The 18,422-nt window shown below is 34.3% G+C and overlaps 2 protein-coding genes across 5 annotated transcripts; both read left to right on the top strand.

Moving 5' to 3' along the window:
- The first annotated feature begins 926 nt into the window (after positions 1-926).
- Positions 927-8,351, top strand: LOC105174172 (3-phosphoinositide-dependent protein kinase 2). 3 transcript variants are annotated; one of them, XM_088879858.1, is made up of 12 exons: positions 1,695-1,813; positions 2,556-2,726; positions 3,525-3,705; positions 3,806-3,858; positions 4,290-4,391; positions 4,461-4,569; positions 4,657-4,735; positions 4,933-5,098; positions 6,153-6,287; positions 6,726-6,886; positions 7,074-7,296; positions 7,808-8,351. In XM_088879858.1, the coding sequence occupies exons 3-12, from the start codon at positions 3,567-3,569 to the stop codon at positions 7,889-7,891; spliced, it is 1,251 nt and encodes a 416-aa protein (XP_088735984.1). In that variant the 5' UTR covers positions 1,695-1,813; positions 2,556-2,726; positions 3,525-3,566; the 3' UTR covers positions 7,892-8,351. The 3 variants fall into 3 exon arrangements, with proteins under 3 accessions (XP_011094484.1, XP_088735985.1, XP_088735984.1); XM_011096182.3 differs by lacking the exon at positions 2,556-2,726 and having other exon boundaries at positions 927-1,813; XM_088879859.1 differs by lacking the exon at positions 2,556-2,726 and having other exon boundaries at positions 1,681-1,813; positions 3,483-3,705.
- Positions 8,352-12,719: 4,368 nt separating this feature from the next.
- LOC105174174 (V-type proton ATPase subunit G 1) lies at positions 12,720-16,611 on the top strand. Of its 2 annotated transcripts, none has more exons than XM_011096183.3 (4): positions 12,720-12,879; positions 14,767-14,876; positions 15,586-15,686; positions 16,294-16,611. In XM_011096183.3, exons 2-4 carry the CDS (start codon positions 14,789-14,791, stop codon positions 16,435-16,437), a joined length of 333 nt encoding a protein of 110 aa, XP_011094485.1. In that variant the 5' UTR covers positions 12,720-12,879; positions 14,767-14,788; the 3' UTR covers positions 16,438-16,611. The 2 variants fall into 2 exon arrangements, with proteins under 2 accessions (XP_011094485.1, XP_011094486.1); XM_011096184.3 differs by having other exon boundaries at positions 12,732-12,879; positions 14,762-14,876.
- Positions 16,612-18,422: the final 1,811 nt, after the last annotated feature.

The raw sequence follows: 18,422 nt of genomic DNA, 5'->3' as shown, positions 1-18,422 counted from the left end.
GATCATTTACTTAGACCAATCCATTGGATGGGTGAATTGAAATTTAATGAATTAGATTAATTAGAAGCCATTAAATTAATTAGATTAATTTTATTGGGTTGGTCCAATTTATAAATTGAAAGAGAGATAATAAAAGACTTAGATCTTTTAATTCGATTAAACGATATTTTAATGTTGGGTTTATAAATCACAATAGGTTTGGTTTAAGTCCATTAGACGTGGGTTTGATTTAATTTTAAGTAATCAAGCTTGGTTTATTAAAATGCAAGCCAAAAACCTTCGTTAGACCATGGTTAGGCCAAGGACGAGTTGCTCCTCCTCCTTGGGTGTGGTGTGGTAGAATTGGTGCTTTAGGATGCACCAGAATCAGCCACAATGTGCCTTAAAGGTCTTAGATGGTTGTCGGAGTCTTGCTAGGTCAAGACTTCTTGGTGTGCTGTGACTAGGTCACATATAAAACACCCAAAATTAACCCTGGCCATCCAATAAGTTGCAAACACACCACACACAATTGAATTCACTCCACATAGCCCTTGAATGACTTTGGTTAAGATCTAGGTCATGTCATATGTTATTACGTGTAGTGCACGTATTTTTTTTATTACTCGTTCATGAAACACAATATTGGCTATATTTCTCTTATATGGAGCTTTTTGAAAATTTTCCAAAATAGGGGGGTTCTTGTGCAATTTTATCTTAATTTCGAAGGAATAGTCCCTTACTTTTAACAGTCAAAATTACCAGTCTCCAGTCAGAACATTTTTGAAGGGGTTCCCCCCAAATCAAGGGTAGGGTTACCATCACCTTCTCTCCTCCCTTTTGGTGTCCCCTAATAACTACAGATAGAGAAAATAATCAATAAAATAGTTGAAAAAGAAAAGAATTATTGCTATACCTATACATACACTTTGATAGCAGCATTGGTTTGATCGGATTAAGTGAAAATACCAATGATTCAACAAAAGAGAAAAGAAAGTGGAAAAACCAAGACATGATGCCCATCATTTAATTTCATGTGCTCTTCAATCCCCATACATGCATACTACATATACATTTCTCCCTTCCATTCCATTCATCCCACCTTCATAGCTTTTCTTTTCTTTAAGGGCCTTGAGAAATTCAGTAAAGGTCTCACCTTTTTCAGATATTGATACACATTTTGCGTACATATACACAAAAAGAAATACAAGAATACGTTGGTTTATACACAAAACTTGTGTATGGAATCATTTGCTTTTTCTGGGCCTCTTTGAAATTGCTTTATCAGATGGCTGTCTCAAAGAGAATATATAAAGAGAATCTTGATCTATGCGTGATGGGCTCTCTTCTCTCAGGTTTCTCAGATTGTTTTCCTGCTGTTCAACGGTCTTCACATACCCTTTTCATTGGGGGCTGCGAAAATTAAATCCAACTCTTGTTCCAAGATTTTCTTTTTCCAAGTGGGAGAAAGCTGAGAGCGCCTGTGTTTAAAGAGAGATATAGAGGAAAAAAACTGTTTATATACAGGTTAGATATAGATACAAATAAATAGAGAATTATTGGTTTTGTTCTCTGCATGTAGTGGGAGTTGGAGAAAAAATTTGGGGGAAAGTAATTTTGGCATTGGTTGGAGAAGGGAGGAGGGCCAGTTGATAAAATGGAGCAGGAATTTGATGCAAAGCTGAGGATTGAGAACAACAGTTCTTCATCCAGTAATATGGATAATAGTAATCCTCAGAGATCTAAGAGCTTTGCGTTTAGAGCACCCCAGGAGAATTTTAGCATTCAAGATTTTGAATTGGGGAAGATTTATGGTGTAGGTTCTTATTCCAAGGTCCGATTTTTTCCCCTTTCTTCATGTTTCCCTTTCACACTCTTTTATCTACTTCTGTTATTTGGATCTTAATCTTTCTGTTTGTGTTGTTTCTCTGTATTTTTTGTGATGGGTTCTGTTCATTTTCTTCTGTCTCTCTGTTCTTTTCCCTACTTTTCCCTTTTCTTTTGTTTAGTTAGTTGGTTGATTCTCTTGAAAGAGTTATTTGCATGTCCTCTCATAGGTGATGAGACTTGGAAACGGAAGAAGCATAAAATTTGATTGGAATTTTGCAAATTTCGATGTTTTTGTATCTTGTTCCATTTAGTAACGTTTGCTTAGGGAGGAGCAGGGAAAATGGTCCGTGTTTGTGACCCTGATAAGGTAGGGATTAGAGCATCTATAGCTGACTATTGAGTACTGAATGTCTATTATCTCCTCACAAGCTGATTAGCAATTAGACCCTTTTGCATTAATTTGCAACGGAAGTTCCCATCTCAGTAAGAATGTATGGTGCAAATCTATTTACTGATCCTATCAAAAGGTTCTGAAGGACTCTCTTGAATACTGAGTTTAGGTGGAGCCTACTGCAACATTTTTAACACAATGGAACAAGTTTTGTTTGAGGTCTTACTGTCATAAGATGGTTCACAATTGGATTTGGATATGAGGAAGTTATGCAGGAATATATAATTTCAAAAGCAGCTTCAGTTGATGTTTGTAACTCGGGAAATTTCTTTTGTAAACTATGGACTTCATCCAGGACAGTTGATGTTTATGGACATGAACATCTTGAATTTGGGCTTGGCTATTGAAAGAAGAGAAACAGTATGGTGCATGAATTGGTGGTATTAGGACAAGCTTTCGAGAGCACAATTGTAAAATAAAGTATGATGCTGGTGATGAATTCTTTGAAATACCGTCTTCTGCCACTGTAAGTTGAAAGCTTTGCAGCTCTGTATACATGGAGAATGTTTCTAACTATTTTTCTATTCTGGCAATATTACTTGTCTGTGGAGCTATCCTTCTTTTAGAAGCTTCCAGATAGCCCTTCTTGGAGTTTGTTTACTGATGGTAGGCATTGGATAGAATCATAGAACCTCAGATGTCAAGAAAAAGTTTCTTTTCGTGGGCGTCCTGTTCTCAGATTTAATGGTAAACCTCTCAAAATAAATGTGATTAGGCATCTATCCTGCTGGTGAACAGGGTTTGCCAAATTGTTACAACCCAATTTGTTTCGCGGCATGACGTGCTACCAAACATTCACAGCCTTTTGGGGAAGATGGATAAAATTTTATTCTTTGGTACTGCATATGTAATTTGCTTATGCTGAAAAGTTCAAAAAAGGAAAATTTGCCTATGCTACCCAGCATACATTCTTTTAGGCATTTCCTATGAACTTTTATCTTAATTTAAGTTGTCATCACTTAAGTTTCCTCAAACATTTTCAAGATTTATGCTGTGGGATCGTATTAACATTTGAATGGTGGTTGGTTATCAACTGCGAATCTTCATTTATCTCCACTTGTGTCAGGATAATTGCTCAGCTTGTTGTTGATGCTAGTTTTTATGCATCATCTATACTAATTTCAGATTGCTCATTCTGTTTTTGATATTAGTTCTTATGAATTGCCTATACTCTCAGGACAGTTGCTCACTTTATCGTTGATATTAGTTCTTATGCATACAGTGCTGTCAAAGCGTCTATTTATTTAATCTGTGATATCAAAAGGTTGTCAGAGCAAAGAAGAAAGACACAGGAATCGTTTATGCTATGAAGATCATGGATAAAAAGTTCATCACAAAGGAAAATAAAACAGCTTATGTAAAGTTGGAGCGCATAGTATTAGACCAGCTAGATCATCCTGGTGTAGTACGGTTGTTTTTTACTTTCCAAGATACTTTCTCGCTCTGTAAGTATTCTTGTCTGATTGCACTATGTTCATTTGCTATGTTGGTTGATTTTTCTGGATTGAAGAGTAATTTGATGTTCCTGCATTTCATATTCTAAAGACATGGCGCTTGAATCCTGTGAAGGCGGAGAACTTTTTGATCAAATAACCAGGGTAAGTAACTGTGTTACTTAGAATCAGGTGTACTTTCATGGTGTCCTTAAATTATAACTTCAATGAAATAATATAGGCCAAGAAAGTGTAGGAGTAAGAGAATAATATGGAGCATGTGGCCTTCTTTTCTTTTGTTTGGTCTGGACAATATTTAGGATGAATGTAGGAGGCAAAATATCAAATTTGTTTGAGATATAACATGAAATCGATTTGTTCCTGCCATTTAGCCTTCACAGATGCATAGGAGTTTTTGTATTCAATTTGCAATATGAAAAACCTTAGTATATGTTAATACTAGAAAAGGGAAAATAAGCACTCTACTCTGAAAGATTTATCTTTTGCTGCTTCTATGTTCTATAACTAATCAATATTATCTATTTCCTGCCGGTTCAAACTCTGCCCTTTTGACATAGTTGGTTTTGTTGGTGCAGAAAGGTCGTTTGTCTGAGGATGAGGCTCGTTTCTATGCAGCTGAAGTTGTGGATGCTCTTGAATATATACACAGTATGGGGTTGATACATCGAGATATTAAGGTACCTTGTGATGTTGATAAAAGCTTTTCCATTATCATACTTGGGATACTAATAGTTTCTAAAATGCAGCCGGAGAACCTGCTGCTTAGTGCAGATGGACATATCAAGATTGCTGATTTTGGTAGTGTAAAGCCTATGCAAGGTAGCCGGATAACTCTTCTTCCAAATGCGGCATCAGGTGGTTATAACGATACTCCTGGGAAAAAGTAATAATTCCTCAAAGAATAGTACGCTGATCTATTGTCGTTTTGGTAAAAATCTGCAGATGACAAAGCATGCACGTTTGTGGGAACCGCTGCTTATGTACCTCCTGAAGTTCTCAATTCCTCTCCGGCAACTTTTGGGTAGTTACCTTGTACTTGAAACTCCTCTTTCTTGTGTAATGATCTTATATTGTTTATGAAATAATCAACTGGCTTAATTTTGGCAAAATATTTCTTCCCAGGCAAATCTCTTTCAATGAAATTTATTTCTAATTTGACCTGTAGTACTATTCTAGCTTCAAAATGACTTATTTAATTTTTCGAACACATTTAACCAGGAATGACCTTTGGGCACTTGGATGCACATTGTATCAAATGCTTTCAGGGACTTCTCCTTTTAAAGACGCTAGCGAATGGTTAACTTTCCAGCGAATTATTGCTAGAGATATCAGATTTCCAAATTACTTTTCAGCAGAAGCACGAGATCTCATTGATCAATTATTGGTAAAATGAACTTGCCAAGCTTTCTTTTTAGTGCTTTATTTATTTAATTTTTTCTTCTTGTGCTCAAGTTGATAGGTCCGTTTAATCTTTTTAAGATGTTGTCTACTCTTTATATTGATATACTTGTGTTGCACGGATATGGACATGATATGATTGAGATATGGCGATGGTATATATAAAGAGTACAAGATATCTTACAATTTGGATAGGGCAGCTGAAAGGAAATAATTTATTGAGATTGAGGAAAAAAGAATATTATAAGATATAATGTTAGTATTTGTGTAAAATTAAAACGATTGTATTACAAGATGAAAATTAAGTCGTTGCATATATGTACACCCAAAAGGCAAAAAGCATAAATAAACAAAATGTAATCAGGATATAAATTATGTGAATAATCAAATTTATGATATTTGTATTTTTTACTTTTTTACTACACGATTTATATTTGTATGTTTTCTTTAATCTTTTGGACACTATGAAGTATGACATATGTCTGGGATTAACATATCAATATATCATATCTGAGTACGTGATACGGGTGCATCTACTTTTTATGAGCATCAATGCATCATATCTTAGATTCTTCGACAAGATTTAGGAATTGGAATGCTACAGTAGGGAGAAAAGGTTCCCAACTCCATTACACTTACTTCTTATTGAACTTCTGTTAATACTTAGTTGTCTTCAAATTCAGAATCTTTCACCTTGACTGTTCGATTAGGTTCACCAAAGTAGAACACGTTCCGAGAGAGGGCATCAGTATTCCACTCAATGTTCCGCCTTATATGAGTGTATATTTTGGTCAATGTCTTTTCGCCACTTGTCTAACTATTCTCATCTAAGCCATAAATTTCGGCATTTCACTCAATTGACTCATAATCCTTCTTCCTTTTTCACCCTTTTTTCAAAAGAGTTCTTTTCGCCACTTGTCTAACTTTTTCATATAACCCATAAATTTTGGCATTTCACTCAATTGGCTCACAATCCTTCTTCCTTTTCACCCTTTTTTCAAAAAGAGTTCCGCGTAACTAATATGCAATATTTGGTCTAGGACATGGATCCCAGCAGGCGACCAGGTACAGGACGTGGCGGTTATGCTACACTCAAGAGCCATCCATTTTTCAAGGGGATTGATTGGACGAATTTGCGGGAAGTAACCCCGCCTACTCTTGCTTTGGAGCCAAGAGTAAGACATTTTCATTTTTAGTTCTTTGGTTTTTCCTTCTAAGAACACACGTAATGCGAACACTAGCAGATCTCCAGGAAGATAAAGTAGCCGTCCACCTCATTGAAAATTTTCACTAATCAAGAACATTGGATTGGAAAAGGAAGTTTTCTTTGATTCAAATATACTTCAAACTTGTAGACTATGTTTCGGATATCTCTATGCCCACCTTAAAAGTCGGTGATATCATGATATGCTATGTTTGGATTCATAAACTTTTCCCAACTTTTCAATCTCAAGATTTGGAGAAGTATGACTTGAATTGGTTTCAATCCAGCCAGCCCACAATGTTTGTTGCCAACTCAATACATTTTAAAATCCATTCCATACAAGTTTACCAAAATCTTTCGGAGAAAGGATTCCAAACAAAGCCTTATTATCTACATCTCCATTATTCAGGCTCCGTCTACCGGAGGTGAAGACCAAGACTCGTCATGGAATCCATCACATATTGGGGATGGTTCACTCAGGTCAAATGATGGGAACGGTGCTGCTGAGTCGGTTTCTGAAGGTGGGAGCATAACTAGGCTTGCTTCAATTGACTCATTTGATTCGAAATGGTAAGGTGTCGAATTCTTATTATTCTGTTTTGGGGTATTGCTTTCAGAATTTAGGAAATCATGGCTTGGGATATTATTAGATCACTCTTTACAGTTTCACTTTATTGTTTAATCTTCATATGAACCATCTATTGCTATCAGTCAACTTTCTTCACTTTATAACTTACTTTTCTGACCGTTTGAACAGGAAACAATTCTTGGAGCCCGGTGAATCCGTTCTTATGATCTCAATGGTCAAGAAACTGCAGAAACTAACAAACAAGAAAGTGCAACTTATCCTTACAAATAAACCAAAGATAATTTATGTGGATCCTGCAAAATTGGTGGCCAAAGGAAATATAACATGGTCCAACAATCCTAACGATCTTAGCGTTCAAGTCACGAGTCCTTCACATTTCAAGATTTGCACAGTAAGCCATGCTTCCTCCTGTCTAATTATTATACTTCTCTGATTGTCAATGTCTTTAAACATTAAAATTGATTGGTCTAACTGGAGAAACTCATTTAACTGTCCATTGAGCATTCTGGCTAATTGCAAAGGCCTTTGAATGACATTGCAATTTTGTAGATCTTTAAGTAAAGGAAAAAAGAAAATTTTATAAGAAAATTCATATAATTTTTCAATTTTCATAAACAGGGGTGAAAGTCACTAGCAGCGCAAATGTGTGATGCTGCATGTACGATATATTTCATTCATAGAATAAAGTTGCTAAATTTAGAAACAATTCTTTCCGCAATATATGCGCTCATCTATAGTTCGGATGATATTATTCTGGTCGTTTCATTGTAATTTCAAGAAACTTGGGATTGAATTCACTGATCAGTGAAAGTAACTAGTCTACTGCTTTGTTTCACTTTCTGCATGCGGATCAACTATTATTCTTTACACACCTCACGCAAGCGAATCTTTTGCTGATACAGCCGAAGAAAGTTCTGTCTTTCGAGGACTCAAAACAAAGAGCAATGCAGTGGAAAAAGGCGATCGAGACCCTTCAAAACCGCTGAATTTTTGTTTATGATTTCGGCCACACATTCTTTTTGGACATAACTAAACACTAGCACAAACGTAAAATGGTAGAAAAACGCAAGCATCCCATTAACAACGAATGGATGCTCCCGAGGACACTTCTCCTGAAGAAAGTCGTTGAAGCTACAATGCTACAGAAGTGGCCTCGTATAAAGCCAGATGTTAAACGTCACAGATATTCTTCTTCTCTGACATGCAGTTCCTATCAGCATCTGCAGAAATGAGGGCTTCGTTCATGTGGCCACCCATCCACCATTTTTGATGTGTAATCTTCTTTCCTGAACCTTTCAAATTGATTGCATTTGTTTATAGCAGGGATTGCTTTATATTATTAGGCCTTCAACATATCCGAACCTTAGACAAACAAAAGATCTATAAACTGAATGAAATGTGTCACAGTGCTGAAACATATATAAATGAAGTGTTTATTGTCCATTATTTATTGCCCATTATTATCTCTATTATATCGCTTAATCCTCTCTAGTTGATCACCTAGTCGTCTTTCTGAGTCGACCTAAGAGTTGTTTGAATCGACCATTCGATATGATAAGGGTAGAATGACATATTTAGACTCGTTTTATTTCCTTTGTTTCGTTGGCGCTTTATGTTTTTGTTGTACGGTAAAAGTAAATACATCATATGTGATGTCTGCGGCTATTCAAAAATGTCCTAGTTGTGAACATACATCATGAATACAGACTAGTCTACTGGTTTTTTAGTTGTTTCTGAACTCTTTGAAGCTCTTGAAAGGGATATTCATCATTGTTCTGCAGACAGATATATAGACATGTGACCATATTTTCTACACTTGAGGATTTTTTGCACTTGTAAATTGAGTTTTCATGTGATACTTCCCATTTCATCCTGAATTTATCCACTTTTTTCACTGTTACCAATTTGCTTGTTTCCACAAACAACCCATTCGTTGAATTGATATCACTCTCTTCAACGAAGGAAAGGATCTTGAATTCAAACCCGGGTTTTCCCCGAACCCACTCCCATTGTACTCAAAAATAAAAAATTTGCGTTTCTCCATTTAACCCTAAAGCATGCATGGCAACGGGTCCAGGTAAATCGAGGCTCCATCGTGGACCAGCCCAAATCGCGATGTTTCGGGTCCAATTAAATGGGTCGTGTGCGGGTTTGGGTTTAATTTTTGTGAATCCGCTAGGGTCGTGGGTTTTTGGGTGGATTGGCTCAGGCGCGACCCGCAATTGAATCCAATTATAATTGTTAATAATTAATTATTTTCTGGGTTTAGAAAATTTTAGCATTAAGTTTTTTGTTCACCGTTTACTTATATGAAAAATCTGGATTGAAACTAAATATGGTTATATTTGTATTTGAATGGTAAATAATGTATTATGTCTATCTTTGAGGTAGATTGTTGAAAATTTATGAAATAATATATCTAAAGATTGGCGTATACTATGAAAGTCATGGGTTCGAACTCCCACCAATATGTGGGATATTATTCAACTATAATAATAGTGTTGTTTGACAAAATATAAATATTTGATATTAAAAATTGTAATTAAAAAAAAAATAAATGTTTACTAAATATAGATATTTAATACTGATGATCGTAATAAAAAAAATAATAATTCATCACTTTTATTTCGAGAAAGATTGCTAATCTTTGTCGAGCCTCATTCACTCTGATTGAAGACATCATCAACTAAAATCTTTTGAAATTTAAGGATTTTTTTTTAAAAAAAAAATTGACAAAAAGAACCAATTTATAGCTAAATCAGACCTGCGTACACAAAAGCATTCTGCAGTATGGCACTAAAAGTTTTCGTACACAAAAGGAACAAATATGAGGAGAGAGGTCGGCTTGTTGGAGCCCTGATCTCGAGGGGGTATCGGAACACCATTCTATTTTATCATACGCCTTACTAATATCTAATTTAATAGCTGCACGACTCTTTCCCCCCATATCCAATTGTAGAAAGTCATTAATTTCGAGAGCTAAAAATACATTATTAGTTATGAGACGATCATACATAAATACAAATTTATTTGGAGATATGATGCGATCCCAAAAAGGTTTTAAGTCTGCTAGCAATGATTTCTTATGCAATTTGTATGTGGTACGAGACTGAGTAAGGGGTTTCACGGGAAAATAACTCTCGGCACACAATTGCATTTCGAGTCTAGTATTGGTATAGAGAGAATGTTTTAAAGAGAGTAGGTTATGAGTTGTCCTGTCAATGAATAGCGAGCTTGTCTTAAAAAATGATATCTTAAGTATTTATAATAGTGTTGAGGTGTTACAGTAGTGTAATAGGGTGTATGTGTTTATTATGTGGCTTATGTGTAAAAATTACTTTCATACCCTTATAAATGAACAAATAAATATTAGTAATATATACATCACGCTTTTATAAATCACATTGCATAGAATTATTTGTCTAAAATGAGGCAACGAAATGGGATTTTTTTTTTATATGGGGACTAAAAAAAATATTTATAGGTACTCTTAAATAACCCTATTAATAATATTGTCGATCTCGTAGATTTTACACTTATAATCAGTAGTGAGTAGTTAAATAGTTGGTATATACCATATTTTCGTGAAAATGAAGAGTATGTGACGATTATCGATATACCCAATACATGAAGTACTGAATGGAAAAATGAATTTAACCAACGTGATCTATTCTCAATCAAACTTTGTTAATTAATGCAAACTAGTGTGTGTGGCACACTCAAATTCTTGTGCATAATTAAATAAAAATTTTAAAAAAATAATTTATATTTTTAAAAATATATTTTAACTAAAGAAATAAAAAAAATATTTAAATTAAAAAAATTATGAAGAGTTAGTGGAAGTTGAAAAGAGCGAGCAATGTGGGGGGTTTAGAAGGATGGTTTGAGGTGTAGAAGAGTGGGAGGGTGGTAAGTTAACAATAAATTAATTAATTAAATTAAATATTAAAAATTATATAAATTAGCAGACCAAAAACGTGATACACCAAAATGGTGCTATCACTTAATAATAAGGTACAGATTTAGACAAATATATATATATATATATACATACGTACTTTATAGGAAAAATTGTATTTTTGGTCCCACATAATAAAAGATGTTTTATTTTTGATCCCATAAAATAAAAAGTTGTAATATTTTTGGTGCACTGAGAAACAAAAAATACAACACCCTTTACTATATGGGATCAAAATTACAATTTTTCCGTACTTTACATGTGGCATTAATAACACAGATCAAATTGCACAAGGGGATTGTATTAATGCAGAATTTTGACATTAATATATATTCAAAAAAGAACCCATAAATCACAATTACATTAGTTTTTCACTCTCTTTGTTTGTTTTATGAAATTCTTGCCGGACAAAATGCATAAAACTCCTTTATATTTTAAAAAGTCAGGCTAAAAACTCCTTTTTATTTGAAAAATTCCTTGCATGTTGCGGTATTTTTTTAATTGGATTTTACCTTTTTCTTAGGTACTTTTTTACTAAAATGTCCTTTTTTATTTTTGTATTTTTTATAATTTAAATTAAAATATTAAATTATATTAAATTTATTTAATATTAAATATTAAATTGAATTATATTTAAATTCAAATAATTTAATAATTGTTAATTGTTAAATCTAAATTTATTTTAATTAATTAAAATATATATTTAATTACAATAATTGTTATTATAATTATTCTTAATTAGTTAAAATATTTAATTATTATAATTATTTAAAACATTCTTAATTAACTAAAATATATATTAATTAATATAACTAAAAATTAATTCAAAAAAATAAAGAAAGAACTGAACAGAAAATGAGTTTTGCGCCTGAAACTTGTCTCTACGTTTTCGGCACCATCCAGATAAGTTTTCGGCCGCTAGTGGTACCATTCAGTCATCTTTTCAAAAGGAACATTTTCATACTTTCAATTTGAGTTTTCGTCAACTGAAGAGATTGGGCTCAAGCCACGACCTCCGAACAATTTGCCGTCGATTCATCACCGTCCGATCAAATCACGGTCGCAGACCACCACCATCAGACTCGTCTCTTCAAGATTATGTTAACAAAATTGGCCTCACATATTTTGGTAAAGCACTTGTGGAGATTCGACAATTTAAAGAATCCTCCATTGATTCTAATGCAACGGAGATAAGGGTGGGGTGGGGTGGGGGGCGAGGGGTGGGGTGAGGGTAGTTAGTTTTCTTATATATAATAATAATAATATATTTTTTTAATTTAAATTATTTATATATAATATAAGTTAAATAATTTATTAAATCGGACCTTTTATTTTTTTAAAATTTAATAGTTGAGATTAATTGATTAAATCAAACGATCATTATTTGATCAAAGAAGATCCAACGGTTATTAAAATAAAAAATAATATATATTAAGTAAGGGTATAACGATTATTTTCTAAAAAAAATAACACCATTAAATTTAACGGAGAGAGGGTGATTGAGCTACGTTTAATAAACACAGAGGGTTTTTAGCCTATTTTTAAAATAGAAAGAGATTTTTAGCCGATTTTTTACTCACACATTTTGGTAAAGCATTTGTGGAGATTCGACGATTTGAAAAATCCTCTATGGATTCTAACATAACGAAGATAGGGGTGGGATGGGGTTGGGGGTGAGGGGGTGGGGTGAAGGTAGTTAATTTTTTTTATATATAATAATAATAATATATTTTTTAATTTTAAATTATTAATATATATAATATAAGTTAAATTATTTGTTAAATCTACACCTTTTATTTTGAAAAGGAGATCAAAACTAGTTTACCAACTCCCCTTGGATTCGAACCGTTATTTTTCTTCCACATGACTTCTAATCACAAGTCAAATAATTTCTCTCGGTTTTAGAGGTAAATTCTGGGCCCAACATATAAACCTCCGTGTCTCTGTCTTAGTCCCCTTCTGTCTTCCTCCAACACGTTCTTGTCCTCTCCCCAACTATCATCTCTTTCTGTTCAGGTAAACTGCACCCATCTCCGGTTTCTTTGAGTTCGCAAAGCAATATCTGTTGAATTTTTTCTATCTTTACTAGTTTGCTGATTCTCTTTAGTTCCAAGTGTTGGTGGACGGCTAGATCTTGATGGGCCGGTCCAATTTCTTGTTTAATTGACTGGCAGTTAGTTGGATTGGGGTAGATCTGTTTAGGAGACAAACCAGCTTTGCTAAGATGTTAGCCTGGGATTAATTCTTGAATTTAGGGGGGAGGGCATAGGGTGGGGGCGGTGATTCGTTGTATGGATACTGAAATCTTGGTCATGGAATATGGTGATCTGATGGGATTTAATGATGATAATGATAGCTAGATGACTTGCTTTGTGTTATGCTTGTTTTGATCTTGTTCTGTGACGGGATGATTTGTTACTTGCCTCTGGAAGAAGTAATATTATTGTGATCAGTTCAGGCTTGAGCAGTTAACTGTATTTGTTTGGGTTGGAAAGGGTACCGTCGTGATTTGTATGGGTTATAATGAAAGGAAACTGGACTATGCGGTTATAAAGATTGTTGCTATGCATAGTACCTATAGATTATTCTGCAATCTGCTTGCGAACTTAGTACTCTTGTTTCCTATCTTGTTAACTCTTTGTTAATTTGGTTGGAAAGGAATTTTCTGTTTGTTTTGCAAGTAGTTCGGTATGATCTAATGTTAACATTATGTAGTTCGTGGGGTTCTCGACTGTACAAGGATATGGCTGGATCCTGGCACATAGGGATTGGTGGTTATTTTGTACTCTTGATTTTCATTTTGATTTCTTCTGTCGTATGTTGGTTAAGTTACCTTCTACAATTGAGGTTTCTGGCCTGAGATCCTGCATTGTGGAAGTTGTAGTGACAATTCATGTGGTGTGATCTTGTCCCATTGGCAGTCTATTCTGATTTTGCTGTTTGGTCGTGATTGTGGGATCGTCCATTGACTCCATTCACATTGTATGACTTTCCATTTAAATTGCTCCTGGGAATACTGACGTTATGGCTCATCTGTCTCTGTTGGTAGTATGGTCAATGTAGTTAACCTTTCCGGGATAAGTCAGAGCTTTGGGCTTTTAGTGCCAGAATAAGCAACCTTTTTCTTGCATTAAGGATGCATGCAACTGGTTGATAAAGTTTTCATCTAAACTATCACCTGAGTCTGACTATTTGCTCCATGAATAAAGGTTTATGTTCTGGATTTAAGTTGTCCTTGGGGCTTCTCTCGGGAAAATAACACCAATCTCTGAGTTTGTTCATACCAAAGAAAATGCATTTGGCACTTTCTATATCCACAGAACTAAACAAGAAATATATGCAACATTCTTTATTATATTTTCAAATAACTGAACTCAAGCCTATTTGGTTTGAAGATAAAAATTCATTTAAAGTGTATTTGAGTCCACTATATTTGCATCAGAGTTCAATTGAAAGTACCCCAATTTTGGTGGAGATGCTGTAGCTTAATTGGAATTTCCTTGTAAAGTAATTATAGCTTCTGACGCTGTGGAACCGCAAACGTTATCAAATTAGGAGGCAGGTGGATTTGAGGCCTTTGATAGTAATAAGCATCTTGAGAAGAATGAGGAACATTCACAGTGCATGCATTGTGAGGAGATTTATCAATTTCTCTAGCATTTTCCAAGTTTGAATGGATTGAAATGCAGAATGATATTTTCTTCTAAGTTTCATGACATTTATATCTGTATTTCCTGTATGATGGAGCTGCTTTCAATGTTTTAATAAAGTTGGAAGGCCTAGGCGATGATGTGCTTGAGTATGATTGAATGGTGTTTTTTTTTTTTTTTTTTTTTTTTTTTTTTATTATTTTATCTCACCCTTGCTATGAGTTTTATTTACTTACATCCTTTCTTAGTGCAGTCTTGCCTCAATATCCTTCAATATGGCAGCTTCCAGTAGCCAGAACGGGATTCAACTCTTATTAGCTGCAGAACAAGAAGCCCAGCACATTGTCAATGCTGCTAAAACCGGTGATAACTCTTTACCCTCAGAATCGATAGTTTAATGTTTCTACAACCCCCTACTCAACTGTAAAAGCTCTAGGAACCCTTTTCTGGAGAAACTGACAATGCAAGATAAAGAAATTGAATTATACAGCTATCATATGTTAGTTGTGGTATGCATGCTATTAAATCCTGGGGTTATGATTTAGAAATCCTGCTAAAGTTTTTGTGTCTTTACGATGTCTACGGCTGGTTAATTTTTTATAATGAACTCAAATATGTAAAGCTCATTACTGAGATCTTGAATGGGTTATCAGACGAGTCAATCTGGATGCTTTTAAGGCCAGCTGATTTGAGCTTGACTTGGCTGGATCTATGTCCATAGTTGATCTTGCACCCAAACAAGTACAAAGAGAAAATTTTATTTCTTAACAGAATATGCAAAAGCAAAGAATGCTGTCTGGTGTATACTATCACTAGGCATAATTTGCTTTACTTTTTAGCATAAATACTTACGAAGAGGTATATTCTACAACTATAGTTAAAGTATCATATATTTTGTGCAAATATACCTCAATCCGTGGCTCTCATTGTCGACCAGCTTATGTATTTGCTTGTCCCGATATTCGTATTGAAACTATTTTCAGTAATTTGTTTGGTTTCTTCACTCTAGTAAGTCTGCATTGAATGACTCCCACAACTACTGATATAAGTTTGCTGTTTCTTGCTTGTGCAGCAAAGCAAGCCAGGCTGAAACAGGCAAAAGAGGAGGCTGAGAGGGAAATTGCTGAATTCCGTGCTCAAATGGAAGCTGAGTTTCAGAGGAAGCTTGCTGAGGTAAGAGTTTAAAGGAATAATGAAAGAGAGATTCTATAGGAATGTGTTATTGCATCATCGATGATATCCAAGAGCACATGGAATTTCATCTTTAACTGTTCACTTGCATATTATTTGGAATATGGATAGTTTCACCGTGTTGTCTGATTTAACACGATCAGAAACAGCTTTTGCCACTCAATGGTAACCACTAGACCGTTGTGCTTGATTCATGGTGCATTTCTTTCCGTGTTCAGACATGCTTATTGACTGTAAAGTTTTGATTACGATATTCAAAAGGGTTGCATAAAATCCCCTGACATTTGGGCATCTTGCATAATGGCCTAGGTTCTGTAAAGTGACATTACACTTATTGCAGTCAATTTCTGCATTACGAATTCATCCCTGATGACGGGATGGCCATGGGAGGAATTTATAATATAAAGTATGACAGCAGGGATGTTAGTGTAATTTGTCAAAATTTGGAGTCTCTTTTTTTGGGTAACATGCTGAACCTCAGGGGCATCTATGTAATTTTCACTTTTCTAGAGTATTCAATTCTTAGTGTATAATTGACAAGAACGCTAGATCTTATTTCTTTTGGTCTCTCTCATGTTGCGCTCTACAGAGTAGTGGAGACTCGGGTGCTAATGTGAAGCGCCTTGAAGTAGAAACAGATGCAAAAATCCAGCACCTCAAGACAGAGGCGTCAAGAATTTCTCCTGATGTTGTCTCCATGCTTCTGAGGCATGTGACTACTGTAAAGAACTGAGTCTTTGTCAAGCAGAATTGACTGAAAACGAGTGATGTCACGTTTTCTCTTGATATGGATATTGGAGAATAGATGCTTGTTCGACTTGTACTATACCATATATTCATTTTGCGTTGGTGGAAATTGTTTTCCCTGTTGTTGAATAAAGAGATACAGTTCTATTTTTGTTGGTCAGCTCTGTTTTATTACAGAGGAAACACAAAAATATGTTGATTTCATCTCCTTACTAGTAGTGTATATTTCTTCTGTTAAAACACCGAGACCGTAATGCACTTGATCTTGTTAGTTATAACATTTTGTGTTGTGTCTGCATCGTTGAGGTGCTGAAACTGGTCGAAGCATCTAAAAATGAGGAAATCTTGTTTGACTTGCCAGGTTCAAGTTGATACTGCATTACTTGGTAGGAATGCAGTGATGTTATAAAGTGAAATGTTGCCGTCATCACTAACAATCTAATTGAATAAAACGCACTTGAGTGGCATGGCATGAGCGAAATGCGACTTTGTCAAGTGTCGTCATCTCTTGGCCAATACATGGTTGTCGTTTGAGCTAGATGTAGCGTAGCATCCTCCGTATCTGCTGTTGTCACGAGTGCTTTCCGTTGATCCTTGTTGGAGCCCTCTTCCAAGATTGTATTTTCCTTTAAGTTGCGTTGTATTTTATTATTGTGTTATTTTTCCTAAAATTATTGTTCAAGAGCGTGACTGTAATAAAATAGTCCTAACTATCAAACATATTAACAGGAAGTAGTCGTTACAAGACTGCTAGCCGCACGGTGTCCTCCTTTCAATCTTCTTAAAGGGCACCCCGTGAAAAGTTGGAGAAAGGACATAAGGTCAAAAAACACAAGGTTCAAATTGTATTAGGGTAAGGCAATTATAATTTCCTTCACTTTTATCCTTTTCTTTTTTTCCTTTTCAGATTTTGTTATTTTAGGGGATGGCAATGGGGTAGGATTTGATGGTACTGGGACCCACCTCTCGTGAAACTTTCGTCTATCTGACCCATCCCGGTATAAAACTCATGAAAGTGAGTTTGACCCGGTAGACTTAGGTTCTTAATATTATTATTATTATTTGGGTAAATTGTATAACATCTTCTATATTTTTAAAATTTAGCTAAAAACTCTATATTTAAAAAAAAAGGGAAAAAGCCCCTATGCTTTATAAAATACAATAAAAAACCCCCTCTTCGTTAGAAATTAACAGAGTGTGTGTAATACTCGCCTATTGTGTGAGTGGACTTCATTTTTTGGCCTTTTTGGAATTATTTTAAATGCATAATATTCATTTTACCCCTTTCTTTCATATTTAAATATATTTAAAAATTAATTTATTTATATTATTATTTTAGTTAAATTTACTTAATTAATTTAAATTATTTATTGAGTCCAAATATATTATAATAAATTATATTTATTTATGAAATATATTAGGTTAATATAAAAATGCCTAAAAAGTATATAATTTTTTTTAAAATTAAAATTTTTTAATTTGAAAAACATAATACAAATTTAATATCACTTTTCAAATTAAAAATTTATATGCAATATAAAAGTCACTTATAGTAATTATATATTATTAACTCAATTAAATTATTATTAATTTAAATATATTTTACTTGTTTATAAATAATACTAATTAAATATCAAAATACTAGAATTATGTTAAATAATATTATTTATCATAAATAATATTTAAATTAAATATTCAAATTATTTAACATTTAAAATTTTAAAAAGTTAGATTATTTTTACTTTACTTTTAAAAAGATCATTTTTTTTAACTTTCTTTTGCGTCGCTGGCACATAGTGGCGGACCAACGACAGCGCTTGAGCGATCATTATCGCCTAGATTTGGTGTCGCCCCTTCCAGAAGGAGGCGATGAAAAGGAGTGATCGCAAGGAGGACAACGTCGCCCAATCTGGTCGGCTACGGCTTCCCCTCTCACATAGACGCCGGCCTTCACCGCCTACAAATACACAC

The sequence above is a fragment of the Sesamum indicum genome, linkage group LG4 (genome assembly GCF_026168435.1).
Source record: "Sesamum indicum cultivar Baizhima isolate 11 linkage group LG4, ASM2616843v1, whole genome shotgun sequence".
NCBI lineage: Eukaryota > Viridiplantae > Streptophyta > Magnoliopsida > Lamiales > Pedaliaceae > Sesamum > Sesamum indicum.
The sequence above is the reverse complement of the archived record's forward strand: the minus strand, read 5'-3'. Positions and strand labels throughout refer to the sequence as shown.

What these genes read in the sequence shown, in the direction of transcription:
- LOC105174172 (XM_011096182.3), top strand. Translation starts at nt 1,637, where the DNA reads ATGGAGCAGGAATTTGATGCAAAGCTGAGGATTGAGAACAACAGTTCT. An exon ending in TCTTCCAAATGCGGCATCAG is followed by an intron (nt 4,570 to 4,656) that starts GTGGTTATAACG and finishes AAAAATCTGCAG; the next exon opens with ATGACAAAGCATGCACGTTT. An exon ending in ATCTCATTGATCAATTATTG is followed by an intron (nt 5,099 to 6,152) that starts GTAAAATGAACT and finishes TATTTGGTCTAG; the next exon opens with GACATGGATCCCAGCAGGCG.
- LOC105174174 (XM_011096183.3), top strand. Translation starts at nt 14,789, where the DNA reads ATGGCAGCTTCCAGTAGCCAGAACGGGATTCAACTCTTATTAGCTGCA. An exon ending in TGTCAATGCTGCTAAAACCG is followed by an intron (nt 14,877 to 15,585) that starts GTGATAACTCTT and finishes TTGCTTGTGCAG; the next exon opens with CAAAGCAAGCCAGGCTGAAA. An exon ending in TTCAGAGGAAGCTTGCTGAG is followed by an intron (nt 15,687 to 16,293) that starts GTAAGAGTTTAA and finishes TGCGCTCTACAG; the next exon opens with AGTAGTGGAGACTCGGGTGC.